This window comes from Garra rufa, chromosome 3 (genome assembly GCF_049309525.1).
Source record: "Garra rufa chromosome 3, GarRuf1.0, whole genome shotgun sequence".
Taxonomy (NCBI): Eukaryota; Metazoa; Chordata; class Actinopteri; order Cypriniformes; family Cyprinidae; genus Garra; species Garra rufa.
The window spans coordinates 65,813,113-65,829,206 of record NC_133363.1 but is presented as its reverse complement, the minus strand read 5'-3'; the positions used below and the strand labels follow the sequence as shown (position 1 = coordinate 65,829,206).

At 34.7% G+C, this 16,094-nt stretch overlaps 1 protein-coding gene across 1 annotated transcript in view; it reads right to left on the bottom strand.

Moving 5' to 3' along the window:
• Nucleotides 1–1,354: 1,354 nt before the first annotated feature.
• The window catches only part of LOC141331750 (uncharacterized), a 31,059-nt gene continuing 16,319 nt past the window's right edge, over nucleotides 1,355–16,094 (bottom strand). The window contains exons 7-10 of the mRNA XM_073836780.1: nucleotides 10,407–11,362; nucleotides 7,642–8,432; nucleotides 5,195–5,398; nucleotides 1,355–2,371 (exon numbers count right to left, since the gene is read on the bottom strand). Coding sequence (XP_073692881.1) covers nucleotides 2,118–2,371; nucleotides 5,195–5,398; nucleotides 7,642–8,432; nucleotides 10,407–11,362 — 2,205 coding nt within the window. The 3' untranslated portion in view covers nucleotides 1,355–2,117. The remainder of the gene's footprint in view (nucleotides 2,372–5,194; nucleotides 5,399–7,641; nucleotides 8,433–10,406; nucleotides 11,363–16,094) is intronic.

Here is a 16,094-nt window from a genome sequence, read left to right as displayed (position 1 = left end):
AAAAAAAAAAAAAAAGGTAATTGCAAAATCTTGAAAAAAAGGGAACTGCTACTTTTTTTTGAAAAAAAAAATTGTGGGATAAAAAGTTACTTACTTTTTTATTTTTATAAGGTAGAAACAAGCTTGCATAGAAAAGCCTGTCGATATTAATTGTTGCAAAAATAAATTAAAATACAGAATTTAAAAAAAAAATCACAATGCAAAAAAAAAAAAGGCATCCTTTTCTTTATGCAAAATATAATTTGCTATTTTTTCCTGTTGATTTTTGTAAAAAAAAAAAAGAAAAAAAGAAAAAGAAAAGGTAATTGCAAAATCTTGAAAAAAAAGGGAACTTCTACTTTTTTTGAAAAAAAAAAATAATAATTGTGAGATGAGGTGGAAACAAGCTTGCATAGAAAAGCCTGTCGATATTAACTGTTGCAAAAATAAATTTAAAATACAGAATCAAAAAAAAAAAAAATCACAATGCAAAAAAAAGAGGCATCATTTTCTTCATGCAAAATATAATTTCCTATTTTTTTCTGTTGATTTTTGTAAAAAAAAAAAAAAGGTAATTGCAAAATCTTGAAAAAAAGGGAACTGCTACTTTTTTTCATTTTTTTTTTTTTAATTAATTGTGAGATAAAAAGTTAGACTTACTTTTTTATTTTCATAAGGTGGAAACAAGCTTGCATAGAAAAGCCTGTCGATATTAATTGTTGCAAAAATAAATTAAAATACAGAATAAAAAAAAAAAAAATCACAATGCAAAAAAAGAGGCATCATTTTCTTCATGCAAAATATAATTTCCTATTTTTTTCTGTTGATTTTTGTAAAAAAAAAAAGAAAAAAAGAAAAAGAAAAGGTAATTGCAAAATCTTGAAAAAAAGGGAACTTCTACTTTTTTTGAAAAAAAAAAATAATAATAATTGTGAGATGAAGTGGAAACAAGCTTGCATAGAAAAGCCTGTCGATATGAACTGTTGCAAAAATAAATTTAAAATACAGAATTAAAAAAAAAATCACAATGCAAAAAAGAGGCATCATTTTCTTCATGCAAAATATAATTTCCTATTTTTTTCTGTTGATTTTTGTAAAAAAAAAAAAAAAAAGTAATTGCAAAATCTTGAAAAAAAAAGGGAACTGCCACTTTTTTTTCATTTACTTTTTTTTTATTAATTGTGAGATAAAAAGTTAGACTTACTTTTTTATTTTCATAAGGTGGAAACAAGCTTGCATAGAAAAGCCTGTCGATATTAACTGTTGCAAAAATAAATGTAAAATACAGAATTAAAAAAAAAAAATCACAATGCAAAAAAAGAGGCATCATTTTCTTCATGCAAAATATAATTTCCTATTTTTTTCTGTTGATTTTTGTAAAAAAAAAAAAAAGGTAATTGCAAAATCTTGAAAAAAAAGGGAACTGCTACTTTTTTTTTCATTTACTTTTTTTTTTTATTAATTATGAGATAAAAAGTTAGACTTACTTTTTTATTTTCATAAGGTGGAAACAAGCTTGCATAGAAAAGCCTGTCGATATTAACTGTTGCAAAAATAAATTAAAATACAGAATAAAAAAAAAAAAATCACAATGCAAAAAAAAAAAGAGGCATCATTTTCTTTATGCAAAATAAAATGTCCTATATTTTCCTGTTGATTTGAGTGTGAATTAGGATCTGGACGTGTTTGTGAGATTGATCCTGATAGTAGAGCGGATCTCCAGAGGTGCAGACTGACGTCTGTCGGACAGAATCAGACTCCAGACGCGTGAGGTAAAGACTGTCCTCGAGCTTCGAGAAAGAAAAGCTGGTCCCACATAATCCAACACTGTTTATCCAGCGGATGGAGAGAAAACAGAAAAAACAGTCTAAAACATCGCAGCCAAACAGTCCATACCTGCTGTGCTCAAGACATCTGCCTTTCAGAGGAGTGTGAACACCGGTGTAAAGGCAGAAAACTGTGTTAGTTTGTCAGAGAAATGGTCTGAGAAACACACACAGGGGAATGTGGGAAGTGTGTGCACTAGCTTAGAAGAACAGCTTAAAGAAATACAACACTGTTCTGTCATCTGTACATGTGTGTGTGTGTGTGTGTGTGTGTGTGTGTGTGTGTGTGTGTGTGTGTGTGTGTTTCTGTGGTTAGCAGACAGCGGCGGCGGTCGTGTTCCCGTCTCGGCGTCCCTGTTTCTTGAGTAACTGAATGCGGTTGTGGCAGTAGAACTTGATGGCCCTCCAGTCGCGCTGGTTGCTGACCAATAGAGGGCAGAGCTGCAGGCATCGCTCACAGTCGGCTTTAGCAGGAACACGCAGCTCCATGATGTTACGCTTCAGGTGCGTCTCCACCGCCACACGCTCCGCCTCCGACCACGGACGCTTCAGGACGCCACGCTTCCCTGAGAGAACCATTAACAACAGGTCAACAACAAAAACACAGTCCTTAACATTCATGACGAGTATTGGGCATCTTACTTCCAGAATGTAACACATTATTTTGATAATTGGTCGATTCTTTTTTTGGATTAATCGGCTTAAAAAAATCTTTTTTTTTTTTTATCCCACATTCTGCCCAAAGTCCTTCAAACAAACGTGCTAAATGAATGTTATGAGAACAGTGCTTCATTTATTAGACCAGCGGTCGTAATGAAGAGAAAAGACAAATATCTGAAGAAAAACACTAGAAAGAGCTGGACTATTTTTTTCCACACAGATAACAGGAATAATTCTAGCATTAGAAATAGCCTACTGTTACTAAAGAGCTTATGCATAATGGAGGACTAACCAGAAACTAAAAAATGATTTTGCTGATCACAATACTGTTAGTTTGGAACAGCAGTGGCACAAACCTTACATCATTTGGTAAGACTGTATATAGTGAACAAAGTACAAATCTCTACATGAAAGAATAGCCTAATACAGATAATAAAGATGAATGAAATCAAACTCAGTGTTGACCAACAGATGAGAGGAATGCTCTGCAGGAACGCGCGCTTACTGCTCAAAGTCACGTTTACTTCATTTGGTTATATAAAAGGCAGCTATGAGTCGCCTGATATTTATATACAGATAATTAGACACTTTTACCCCTTTACAGTTCCTACTCTCCATAAATATGTGCACCACATGTTGTCTTTCAAACCTGAATTTAACATTCAACCACATAAACTTCAGCACAATGAATGTTTTTGTGTATTAAGTTTGAAATGTCTCCCTCTCTGTGTTCTGGCTGTCTGACGCTCATTCAGTAAAGATTTAAAATAAACTGTCAGGACGGACTTCTCTGCAAAAATGGAAATGCTTTTGTGAATTTGTGACATTTACAGATAAGGATAAGACCGTAAACTGAAAGTTTTCATGCTGGGGATGCAAACGGATGTGTCAAAGCGTCTCACAGGGCGAGCCATTCCGCTATTATCTTCAAGTTTAAAACAAAGAATTCTCATGTTTTTATATAATGTATACATTAGTTACATTTCAATATTACTGTCTCTCAGTTGCAATGTGTTACACTAGCTTTGAGTTACTTTCACCAAACTATTCACAGAGCTATGACTAGGCTTTCTAAAACACAAAAATGTAGTTTATTGCTGCTCATTAGCCTATACATCCAGTGGAGGCCGATGTGGTAGGTCTACCAAAGCAAAAAATGCTAAAATCACATTCAGATACCAGTATGTGGGCCTAAATGTTTCATTGTAGTTTAGGGTTCTGATTGTAACACACTGTAGATGGCATAGGCATGGCCTTATATATAATGTATATCAGTGTTTTTCCGGAATTTTTAAGTGCTTCACCTTTTTTTTCTTTCAAAATTGTCGCGATTCACATGCAATCAAGTCAAGCCAACCATAAGAATGCATACATAAACATTATTAAATGGTTAAGTGTTAACCAAGATATACATATACTACTGTGATATTGCTACTTTTGTAATGTGTTACTCCCAACACTGTTAACTGACATAAAACAAATGTGAAATGAAAAATACTAAAACCTTAAACATTTTTTATTTCATTTAGCTGCCAGAGAAGTATTTCTCATTTTCTGTTTCTTTATTTTTATTTTAAAAAGCAAAAACTACCTGAACATATTTAGAAATAAAAAATTATAATAGTATCTCAAGTAAAAATGTACATTAATTAATAAAACTAAGATAACACTAGTAACATATTTTAAAAAAAGTTATTAGTTTGATTTGACGCCCAAAAAAACTACAAGTGAAATAAAAACTATACTACAAAAAAAAAAAAAAACTAAAAGTACAAAAACACAACAAAACAATTCGCTAAAACTAAAACTGAAACGAAAACTCAAAAATTATTCTATTATTATAAACTATTCAAATTATTAAAAAAATAAAAAATATAATACTATATGTGACCCTGGACCACAAAACCAGTCATAAGGTTAAATTTTACAAATCTGAGATGTATACATCATATGACAGCTCAATAAATAAGATTTCTATTGATGTATGGTTTGTTAGGATAGGACAATATTTGGCCGAGATACATCTATTTGAAAATCTGGAATCTGAGGATGCAAAAAAATCTAAATATTGAGAAAATCACCTTTAAAGTTGTCCAAATTAAGTTCTTAACAATGCATACTACTAATCAAAAATTACATTTTGATATATTTATAGTAGGAATTTTACAAAAAATCTTCATGGAACATGATCTTTACTTAATTTCCTAATGATTTTTGGCATAAAAGAAAAATCAATAATTTTGACCCATACAATGCATTTTTGGCTATTGCTACAAATATACCCCAGCGACTTAAGACTGGTTTTGTGCTCCAGGGTCACATATTAATGATACCGCAAGAACACTGGGAAGACATTTATTATATATTTTTTTAAACATCTTTTATTACATTGCAAAAACCATTAGATATTATAACTAGAATTCAAGATTGTTTTTAGAGAATGTATCTTGTAAATCAATGTAAATCAAGTTCATTTTTCTTACACCAACTACACAACTGGTTACAAACCACAAAACATCTGACTAAATTTGGAGAGGTTTCCACACTCTCTTACTGTTGTGTGCAACCAGAGAGGACAAAACATGCTGTTATTGATTGATTTCTGTGTCATTTTAAACCTCACTCACTTCAGCATGCAGCTCTGGTTCAAGATGATGTCTGATCAACATAACTTCAAATGAAAAGTGGTTGTACCTCATGTGAAGTGCAGGAGTGTAGCGGAGACTGACCTGATTTGACCTGAGCGCTGCGTCTCTTGTGTGCCGCTGAAGATGAGCTTGTGGACGCTGACAGATGAGGACCGTTGCTCTTCTTCGTCCGTGGCGCTCGATTACCGGACACTTCCTTCTTTCCAGCGTCAGCTTTGTCTTTACTCTTACTGGCCTCTCCGTCAGAGTCGTCCGAGAAAGAGTCGGCAGAGTTCCCCGACATCACTGACACAAAAACAAGGAACGCTTGAACATGTTGCACACAATAAAACCCTCTAAACTACAGTCTTGACTCATTTAGGACATATCCTGCTGTGTATTTCCACATTTGCACATTAATTAGGCCAATGGGTAAATAAAGTAATTATGTAAATATATGTAATGCAATGTAAAAAGTTTGGGATAATCTCTACTGTCACACCAAGCCGAGTCTAAATAAGTGACCCTGGACCAAAAAAACAGTCATAAGGGTACATTTTTTTAAAATTGAGATTTAAAATCTGGAATCTGATGGTGCAAAAAAAAAAGTCTAAAATTGCCTATAAAAGTTGTCTAAATTAATTCTTAGCGATGCATATTACTAATCAAAACTCAAGTTTTGATATATTTATGGTAAAAAAAAATTGACAAAATATCTTCATGGAACATGATCTTTACTTAATATCCTAATGATTTTTGGCTTAAAAGAAAAATCGACAATTTTGACCCATACAATGTATTGTTACAATATACCTGTGCTACTAAGACTGGTTTTGTGCTCCAGGGTCACATATAAGGGTTGCTAAATTACACAGATATTGTAAAACAAATGTACTGCAATGCAGCTGCAAGTTGAAAATAAAAGGCTGCATGGTATTCATTTAATAATTCCTCCTGTATAAGAGCATCTGTAGTGTTAGTAATGTCATAACCACATGCATAAGTACATAACTAGTCAAACAATTAGGATTTTTGTTAATGCATTTCTTTGTCAAAAAACAGTAAAAACAGTGAAATATTATTAGAATTGTTTGGAAAATGTTTTTAAGTGAATATCTGTAAAAATGTAATTAATTGCTGTGATTACTCCAGTCTTCAGTGTCACATGATCCTTCAGAAATCATTTTAATATTTTGTTAAAGGTTTAGGATTAAGTTAAGTAAAAAAAAAAAAACGAAACGAAATGATACTTTTGTTCATCAAGGTTACAAAAGAGTTCTAAAAGCTGTTCTTTTGAACTTTCATCTGTGAATCCTAAAAAATGAAAACGGTTTCCAGAAAAATCTTGGGCAGCACAACTGTTTCCAACATTGATAATAATCAGAAACATTTCTTGAGCAGCATATTAGAATGATTTCTGAAGGATCATGTGACACTGAAGACTGCAGGAATGATGCTGAAAATTCAGTTGTGCATCACAGAAAAAAAAAATCATATTTTAACAGATAAACAGAATACAGTTGTTTTAAACTTTCATAATACTTCACTGTTTTTTAGGGGTGTGACGAGATACTTATCTCACGAGAACGAGACGAGATTTTTTAACTTTTTAAAAGAAATCCTCAATGATGAACTATATAAGGGAAAATAGTATTTTATTAAAAAAAAATTAAAATAAAAACACAAAATGCAAAAAAAAATATAGGTGCATTTTGATATGAACTTAAACTTATGAAATTAAACTTCTATTGTAATGAATTATATGCACTAATAAACATGCAAACTAATGCTGCATGATTCTGGATAAACTGAAACAAGTTTCTTTTATAATCTGGAGATCATGATTCTGAAGAAATAAAGGATTAGAAATCTAAACAAAATTACATAATTGTCTAGTGGTTCTGACAGAATGTTCGTCGCTTAAGTCTAAATTTGAAAAAAAAAAAAAAAAAATAGGAGCCAGTGTCTCAATTAATAAAGACTTGTTTCACTATTGCAATCTCATGAATATATAATTCAATGACAAATACTTTTTTTAAACGTGCGGTTGTGGCCACCTCCTGGTGAAGAGGATAAATGCTACACTACAGACGTGTTAGAAGATACTGATTCGTTTGATCGCTACTGAAGACAATAAGTGTTTATTCCCAAACTATAAGCTGTTATCCCAGTACTTCTGTTATTTAAATGTCTGTAACAAAGAAATAATGATGATGATGTGGTTAAAAAGACAGTTTGTGTTGCTCTTTCTGAAACAGCAGCAGATTTGAATGTCTTCAATAACTTTAACATGGTAAGCGTCAGTGGAGCGTGAAACAGTTGTAACAAATCGTTGTCATTCATGAATAAGATCGCATGGGTGTTTGAATAGAGATCGTGATATTTTAATTATTACTGCTAAATGTTTTGGCATGATATCGTCACGTTCTGCGAGATCTGACTGGGACGCATCGGTGTATATCGCGAGATCTCGTCACAGCCCTACTGTATTTGATGAAATAAACGCTCTCTCGTTGATCAGAAGTGTATGTGATTAGTTTTTCTGGTACCGTCCAGCTCGAGGCAGATGTGCTGCAGGCTCATTCCTCTGAACAGCACTCCTTCTCTCTCTCCGTAGAGCACGACCCTCCCCACGCGGTTCATCAGAGCCGGGTCCTGGACGATCCGAGCGCAGCTCTGAGTCACGTGATACTCCCTCTGCAGGAAATCCTCCAGTCGTTTGGCAGCTGCACCCGGCGTCCGTTCGCCCTCCTCCAGGAGCAGCAGCTGGGTCAGGATGGCCACCTGTCGTCGTGCGCGGGGCGCGGTGAGCGTCGTGGGGTTTTTAGCGCCGCTAGTGCGCGCCAGGCTCCGGAGCAGGTCGGTCCCGCGCAGCGGCGTGGCCGGGGAGTGATACGGCCGGGAGAACACGTACGGACTCTCGGGATCCACGCCCACGTCTGCAGACGTCTTCAGGAGGAGATCCAGACACGCTTCTGAATGCGGAGGGAGGATGAGCGGCTGGACGCGGCCGCGTTTGCCCAGGACACCCACACGCGGCAGGTGATCGAGAACGGCGCGCTCGAACGGGGAGAGCGAGGAGTCGAGCGGGCAGGAGGAGGTAGAGGAGGGTGCGGCGCGGGTACGGTAGTCCTGAATGGTGAGTTTGGCCACCTCGCACTCGCGGTGCCGGTTGTAGAGGATCAGGAGAGCCAGACTGGAGTGGCAGAGGAGACGCCAGGCCTCGGCTGACGGCGAAGCGCGGGACAGAGACAGGAAGGACGAGTGCTGCTGCCGGCGGAGGTACAGGACCAGCGTTGAGAGCGCCGACAGCAGAGGAGGCATGTGAGAGCGCTGAGAGCTGCAGGAACACAACAACACAATTTACAACAATATTACAATAATGTTAGCTATTCATCGCAACACCCTAACAACCTTCCAGGATATATCCATCTGGACAGCCAAGACAATCCACTGACTATCTAAAGCCATATGGACAATATGTTGCAGCCAGTGTTGAGGAAAGTTACTTTTAAAAGTAATCCACTACTATTCAGTTTCACTTAAAAAAAAAAAAAAAGTATCTAATTGCATTACTTGGTTACTTTCAATGGAAAGTTACTTTTGCATTACTTTTTGTCACCTGGGCTGAGCTTCCTTAATTTAAGATGGCGTTTTAGTGACTCATTAATTTTTTTTTTTCCGTAATATAATATATATATATATATAATATTTTATTTAAAATACTACGATAATAAAGTTGAAATGCTATGAGAATAATATTAATGAGAATGAAGTAAAAATATTACAAGAATAAAGTAAAAATATCAATAGAATAAAGTCGAAATGTTACAAGAATAAAGTCGCAATACTACGAGAATTAGGGATGGGCGATATCTCAATATTTAAAATATATCGAGATATTTTTTAAACTCGATATGAATTTTGACATATCGTATATATATCGATATAATGTAGGGATGGGAATTGATAAGATTTTTACGATTCCAATTCCATTTTCGATTCTGCTTAACGATTCAATTCTTTATCGATTCCCTTATCGATTCTCATCTGGAAGAAAAGGGACAACAAATTGTTGATTAGCATAGTTAAACTGTCTCTGTTTGGGGCTTTGTACTTAGGGCTGAGAATCTTTGTCATCTCCCTAGAAAATATATAATGGGAATGAATGAGTCCTGCAGCTTTATTAGCCGAGGACATGCTAACGTTGTTACTGCTGCTGCCGCTGCTGGGTTGAGAACTGTTAGTCCGGAGCGGATCGAAAACGCAACATTCTTTTATTGTTATTGCATGCTGTGTGCGCAAATGTTTTAGCATGTTAGTGGTATTTCCTCCCTTTGAGGAAATATCTACGCTGCGAGTATTGCAAGTTGCCCTATTTTCGTCTTTTTTGGTGAAATACTACCAGACTTTTGAGCGTTTGTTCCGCTTAGGCGCCAGTGCTTATTGACTGAGCGTAAGCTACGCAATGCGCGTGATGACGTCATTCGTGCCCACTGGAATCGTTAAGGGAATCGTTTGCAAATTTTGCAAACGATTCGATGGAATTGAAACACTGGGAACCGGTTCTCAACAAGAACCGGTTTTCGATTCCCATCCCTAATATAATGTTTATATTTCATTTTCGCAACTTTGCTTGTTTGCCTTCTCTGTGCTGTGCTCGCTCCCGCCTCCTTGCTTTTGTTCCGCCTGTCGTCTCATTCAACACGCCGGCGCCCGCAACCAGCCCGGAGGCTACAGAACTCGTCGCAAAAAAAGGACAACTGACTCCATTATATGGAGATACTTTGGTTTTAATGCGTCGGATGAACAACAGACAGATGTCTACTGCCGTGAATATATGTATACCAGTGTTTCCCCTACCATTATTTCAGGGTTTTTTTTTTACTACATGCATACTGAAGCATGCCTGAAGTTCCCGCAAATTTTTATTCTTAAAATATTTTGACTTTATTATCATAGTATTTTGACTTTAAATTCTGGTAATTTCAAATGTATTGTCATTTAGACTAATTTAGACTCCATTCTCATAGTATTTCAATTTTATCTCATGATTTCGACTTCTCAAAATATTGTCCTTAATCTCATAATCTTAGAATTTTTTTTTTTTTTTTACATGGCACTAAAACACCGCCGTATTATTTGTTTTTTTTAACAAAAATAAATATTTTTTGGTGACTGTAAAGGCCCTTTTACGCCCAAAGACTAAAGGAAGTGTCTCTGTCTCTGCATTTCTGATTTCTCTCAACACGGGACAGGAGAGCTGACAAACAAACACAAGCTCTCCACGAAACCTGTTTTCAGACAAACTCACCTCGCCATTTCGCCGTTCTTCTCCTCTGTGCTTCCGTCTTCTCTCATATCAGTCTCCTCCTCCTCTTCTTCATTCTCCTCCTTTTCCTCCTGTTTCCCAGGCGTGGGAGGCGGCTCCTCTTTCGTTCGCTCCACCTCCTCCTGCTTCTTCTGCTGCTGTGCTTTCTCTTTCTTCGGCGGCCGTCCTCGTCTGGCGGGAGGATTGGGCGTGACCGCCGGGCTCTTTTTAGCGGCGAGCGCTGCTCCCTTCTTAGGCGACGTCAACGAGCTCTTCTTTGAGGTATTGGCGACGGGAGGCGGAGACAGCGAGAGCGAGAAAGAGACGCTTCCAGATTTTGAACCTGAAGACAAAGCGTTTGGTTCGCGGGAAAACAGGGACGTTCCCAGGGAGGACGAGGGCTGAGCGGGAGAAGCGAACGGGTGCGAGGCGGCGCCGGCGGTGTGAGCGGGGACGTGCGACAGCTCCATGGCGGCTCTGACCTCGGGCTGATGGTCGTGGTGTTTCTCCAGGTGGCGTGCGAGCGAGCGGAAGTGTCGGCCGCAGTACGGACAGTGCTGCCGGCGGGAGAGCGTGCCGTTCGCGCCGATGTTTATGTTTATATTGTTGTTTATGTTTGTTGTGGGCGGGGCTAGAGGCTGCTGGAAGGGTGATGGAGAGGAGGGGGCGGGGCATGTGAAGGACAGGGGGCGGGGCTGGGTTCTGGGCGGGGCCTTCTTCTTGACCGTCACCGAGGTTTTCCGTTTCTTGCGGCGTCTCATCATGCGGCCCCGCAGATCCTCCAGGTCCTCTTCGTCGTCGTCATCATCGTCGTCGTCTTCCTCCTCTTCGTCCTCCTCTCGGTCTGAGTCGCTGGCTTCCGAGTGAGACATCGGTGAGGAGGAGGGCGACAGCGACCAAGACGGAGTGAGGTAGTCAGAAACGGTGAGAGACAGAGGGAGTGATCCTGGATCCTCCTCCTAAAGAGACACAGAAACAAATGAGCTGTGAGTGAGACATTCTTGTCAGCCAAATATTTGAGTTTAATCTTTCTCCGCCAAACACAGAATTCTCTGTATTCATGAGACAATTCTTCCCTGCCAAACACAAAGATTTTCCCCCTTTATTATTGTAATTTAAACTTTATTCTCTTAGTATTTCGACTTTACTCTCGTAGTATTTCAACTTTACTCTCGTAGTATTTTGACTTTACTCTTGTAATATTTCAACTTTACTCTCGTAGTATTTCGACTTTACTCTTGTAATATTTCAACTTTACTCTCGTAGTATTTTGACTTTACTCTTGTAATATTTCAACTTTACTCTCGTAGTATTTTGACTTTACTCTTGTAATATTTCAACTTTATTCTCGTAGTATTTTGACTTTACTCTTGTAATATTTCAACTTTACTCTCGTAGTATTTCGACTTTACTCTTGTAATATTTCAACTTTATTCTCGTAGTATTTTGACTTTACTCTTGTAATATTTCAACTTTACTCTCGTAGTATTTCGACTTTACTCTTGTAATATTTCAACTTTACTCTCGTAGTATTTTGACTTTACTCTTGTAATATTTCAACTTTATTCTCGTAGTATTTTGACTTTACTCTTGTAATATTTCAACTTTACTCTCGTAGTATTTCGACTTTACTCTTGTAATATTTCAACTTTACTCTCGTAGTATTTTGACTTTACTCTTGTAATATTTCAACTTTACTCTCGTAGTATTTTGACTTTACTCTTGTAATATTTCAACTTTATTCTCGTAGTATTTTGACTTTACTCTTGTAATATTTCAACTTTATTCTCATAGTATTTTGACTTTACTCTCGTAGTATTTTGACTTTACTCTTGTAATATTTCAACTTTATTCTCATAGTATTTTGACTTTACTCTTGTAATATTTCAACTTTACTCTCGTAGTATTTTGACTTTACTCTTGTAATATTTCAACTTTACTCTCGTAGTATTTTGACTTTACTCTTGTAATATTTCAACTTTACTCTCGTAGTATTTTGACTTTACTCTTGTAATATTTCAACTTTATTCTCATAGTATTTTGACTTTACTCTCGTAGTATTTTGACTTTACTCTCGTAATATTTCAACTTTATTCTCGTAGTATTTTGACTTTACTCTTGTAATATTTCAACTTTATTCTCATAGTATTTTGACTTTACTCTCGTAGTATTTTGACTTTACTCTCGTAATATTTCAACTTTATTCTCGTAGTATTTTGACTTTACTCTTGTAATATTTCAACTGTATTCTCATAGTATTTTGACTTTACTCTCGTAGTATTTTGACTTTACTCTTGTAATATTTCAACTTTATTCTCGTAGTATTTTGACTTTACTCTTGTAATATTTCAACTTTATTCTCGTAGTATTTTGACTTTACTCTTGTAATATTTCAACTTTATTCTCATAGTATTTTGACTTTACTCTCGTAGTATTTTGACTTTACTCTTGTAATATTTCAACTTTACTCTCGTAGTATTTTGACTTTACTCTCGTAGTATTTCGACTTTACTCTTGTAATATTTCAACTTTACTCTCGTAGTATTTTGACTTTACTCTTGTAATATTTCAACTTTACTCTCGTAGTATTTTGACTTTACTCTTGTAATATTTCAACTTTATTCTCGTAGTATTTTGACTTTACTCTTGTAATATTTCAACTTTATTCTCATAGTATTTTGACTTTACTCTCGTAATATTTCAACTTTACTCTCGTAGTATTTTGACTTTACTCTCGTAATATTTCAACTTTACTCTCGTAGTATTTTGACTTTACTCTCGTAATATTTCAACTTTACTCTCGTAGTATTTTGACTTTACTCTTGTAATATTTCAACTTTATTCTCGTAGTATTTTGACTTTACTCTTGTAATATTTCAACTTTATTCTCATAGTATTTTGACTTTACTCTCGTAGTATTTTGACTTTACTCTTGTAATATTTCAACTTTATTCTCATAGTATTTTGACTTTACTCTCGTAGTATTTTGACTTTACTCTCGTAATATTTCAACTTTATTCTCGTAGTATTTTGACTTTACTCTTGTAATATTTCAACTTTATTCTCATAGTATTTTGACTTTACTCTCGTAGTATTTTGACTTTACTCTCGTAATATTTCAACTTTATTCTCGTAGTATTTTGACTTTACTCTTGTAATATTTCAACTGTATTCTCATAGTATTTTGACTTTACTCTCGTAGTATTTTGACTTTACTCTTGTAATATTTCAACTTTATTCTCGTAGTATTTTGACTTTACTCTTGTAATATTTCAACTTTACTCTCGTAGTATTTTGACTTTACTCTTGTAATATTTCAACTTTATTCTCGTAGTATTTTGACTTTACTCTTGTAATATTTCAACTTTATTCTCATAGTATTTTGACTTTACTCTCGTAGTATTTTGACTTTACTCTTGTAATATTTCAACTTTACTCTCGTAGTATTTTGACTTTACTCTCGTAGTATTTCGACTTTACTCTTGTAATATTTCAACTTTACTCTCGTAGTATTTTGACTTTACTCTTGTAATATTTCAACTTTACTCTCGTAGTATTTTGACTTTACTCTTGTAATATTTCAACTTTATTCTCGTAGTATTTTGACTTTACTCTTGTAATATTTCAACTTTATTCTCATAGTATTTTGACTTTACTCTCGTAATATTTCAACTTTACTCTCGTAGTATTTTGACTTTACTCTCGTAATATTTCAACTTTACTCTCGTAGTATTTTGACTTTACTCTCGTAATATTTCAACTTTACTCTCGTAGTATTTTGACTTTACTCTTGTAATATTTCAACTTTATTCTCATAGTATTTTGACTTTACTCTCGTAGTATTTTGACTTTACTCTCGTAATATTTCAACTTTATTCTCGTAGTATTTTGACTTTACTCTTGTAATATTTCAACTTTACTCTCGTAGTATTTTGACTTTACTCTTGTAATATTTCAACTTTACTCTCGTAGTATTTTGACTTTACTCTTGTAATATTTCAACTGTATTCTCATAGTATTTTGACTTTACTCTCGTAGTATTTTGACTTTACTCTTGTAATATTTCAACTTTATTCTCGTAGTATTTTGACTTTACTCTTGTAATATTTCAACTTTACTCTCGTAGTATTTTGACTTTACTCTTGTAATATTTCAACTGTATTCTCATAGTATTTTGACTTTACTCTCGTAGTATTTTGACTTTACTCTTGTAATATTTCAACTTTATTCTCGTAGTATTTTGACTTTACTCTTGTAATATTTCAACTTTACTCTCGTAGTATTTTGACTTTATTCTTGTAATATTTCAACTGTATTCTCATAGTATTTTGACTTTACTCTCGTAGTATTTTGACTTTACTCTCGTAATATTTCAACTTTATTCTCATAGTATTTTGACTTTACTCTCGTAGTATTTTGACTTTACTCTTGTAATATTTCAACTTTACTCTCGTAGTATTTTGACTTTACTCTTGTAATATTTCAACTTTATTCTCATAGTATTTTGACTTTACTCTCGTAGTATTTCAACTTTACTCGTAATATTTCGAATTTACTCTCGTAGTATTTCAACTTTACTCTTGTAATATTTCGACTTTACTCTCATAGTATTTTGACTTTACTCTCGTAGTATTTCAACTTTACTCGTAATATTTCGAATTTACTCTCGTAGTATTTCAACTTTACTCTCGTAATATTTCAACTTTATTCTCATAGTATTTTGACTTTACTCTCGTAGTATTTCAACTTTACTCGTAATATTTCGAATTTACTCTCGTAGTATTTCAACTTTACTCTTGTAATATTTCGACTTTACTCTCGTAGTATTTTGACTTCACTCTTGTAATATTTCGACTTTACTCTCGTAGTATTTCAACTTTACTCTCGTAGTATTTTGACTTTACTCTTGTAATATTTCGACTTTACTCTCGCAGTACTTCAACTTTACTCTCGTAGTATTTTGACTTTACTCTTGTAATATTTTGACTTTACTCTCGTAGTATTTAGACTTTACTCTCGTAGTATTTTGACTTTACTCTTGTAATATTTTGACTTTACTCTTGTAATATTTCGACTTTACTCTCGTAGTATTTCGACTTTACTCTCGTAGTATTTTGACTTTACTCTCATAGTATTTCAACTTTACTCTCGTAGTATTTAGACTTTACTCTCGTAGTATTTTGACTTTACTCTTGTAATATTTTGACTTTACTCTTGTAATATTTCGACTTTACTCTCGTAGTATTTCGACTTTACTCTCGTAGTATTTTGACTTTACTCTCATAGTATTTCAACTTTACTCTCGTAGTATTTTGACTTTACTCTCGTAATATTTTGACTTTACTCTTGTAATATTTTGACTTTACTCTCGTAGTATTTTGACTTTACTCTTGTAATATTTTGACTTTACTCTTGTAATATTTCGACTTTATTCTCGTAGTATTTCGACTTTACTCTCGTAGTATTTTGACTTTACTCTCATAGTATTTCAACTTTACTCTCGTAGTATTTAGACTTTACTCTCGTAGTATTTAGACTTTACTCTCGTAGTATTTAGACTTTACTCTCGTAGTATTTAGACTTTACTCTCGTAGTATTTAGACTTTACTCTCGTAGTATTTAGACTTTACTCTTGTAATATTTCGACTTTACTCTCGTAGTATTTTGACTTTACTCTTGTAATATTTCGAC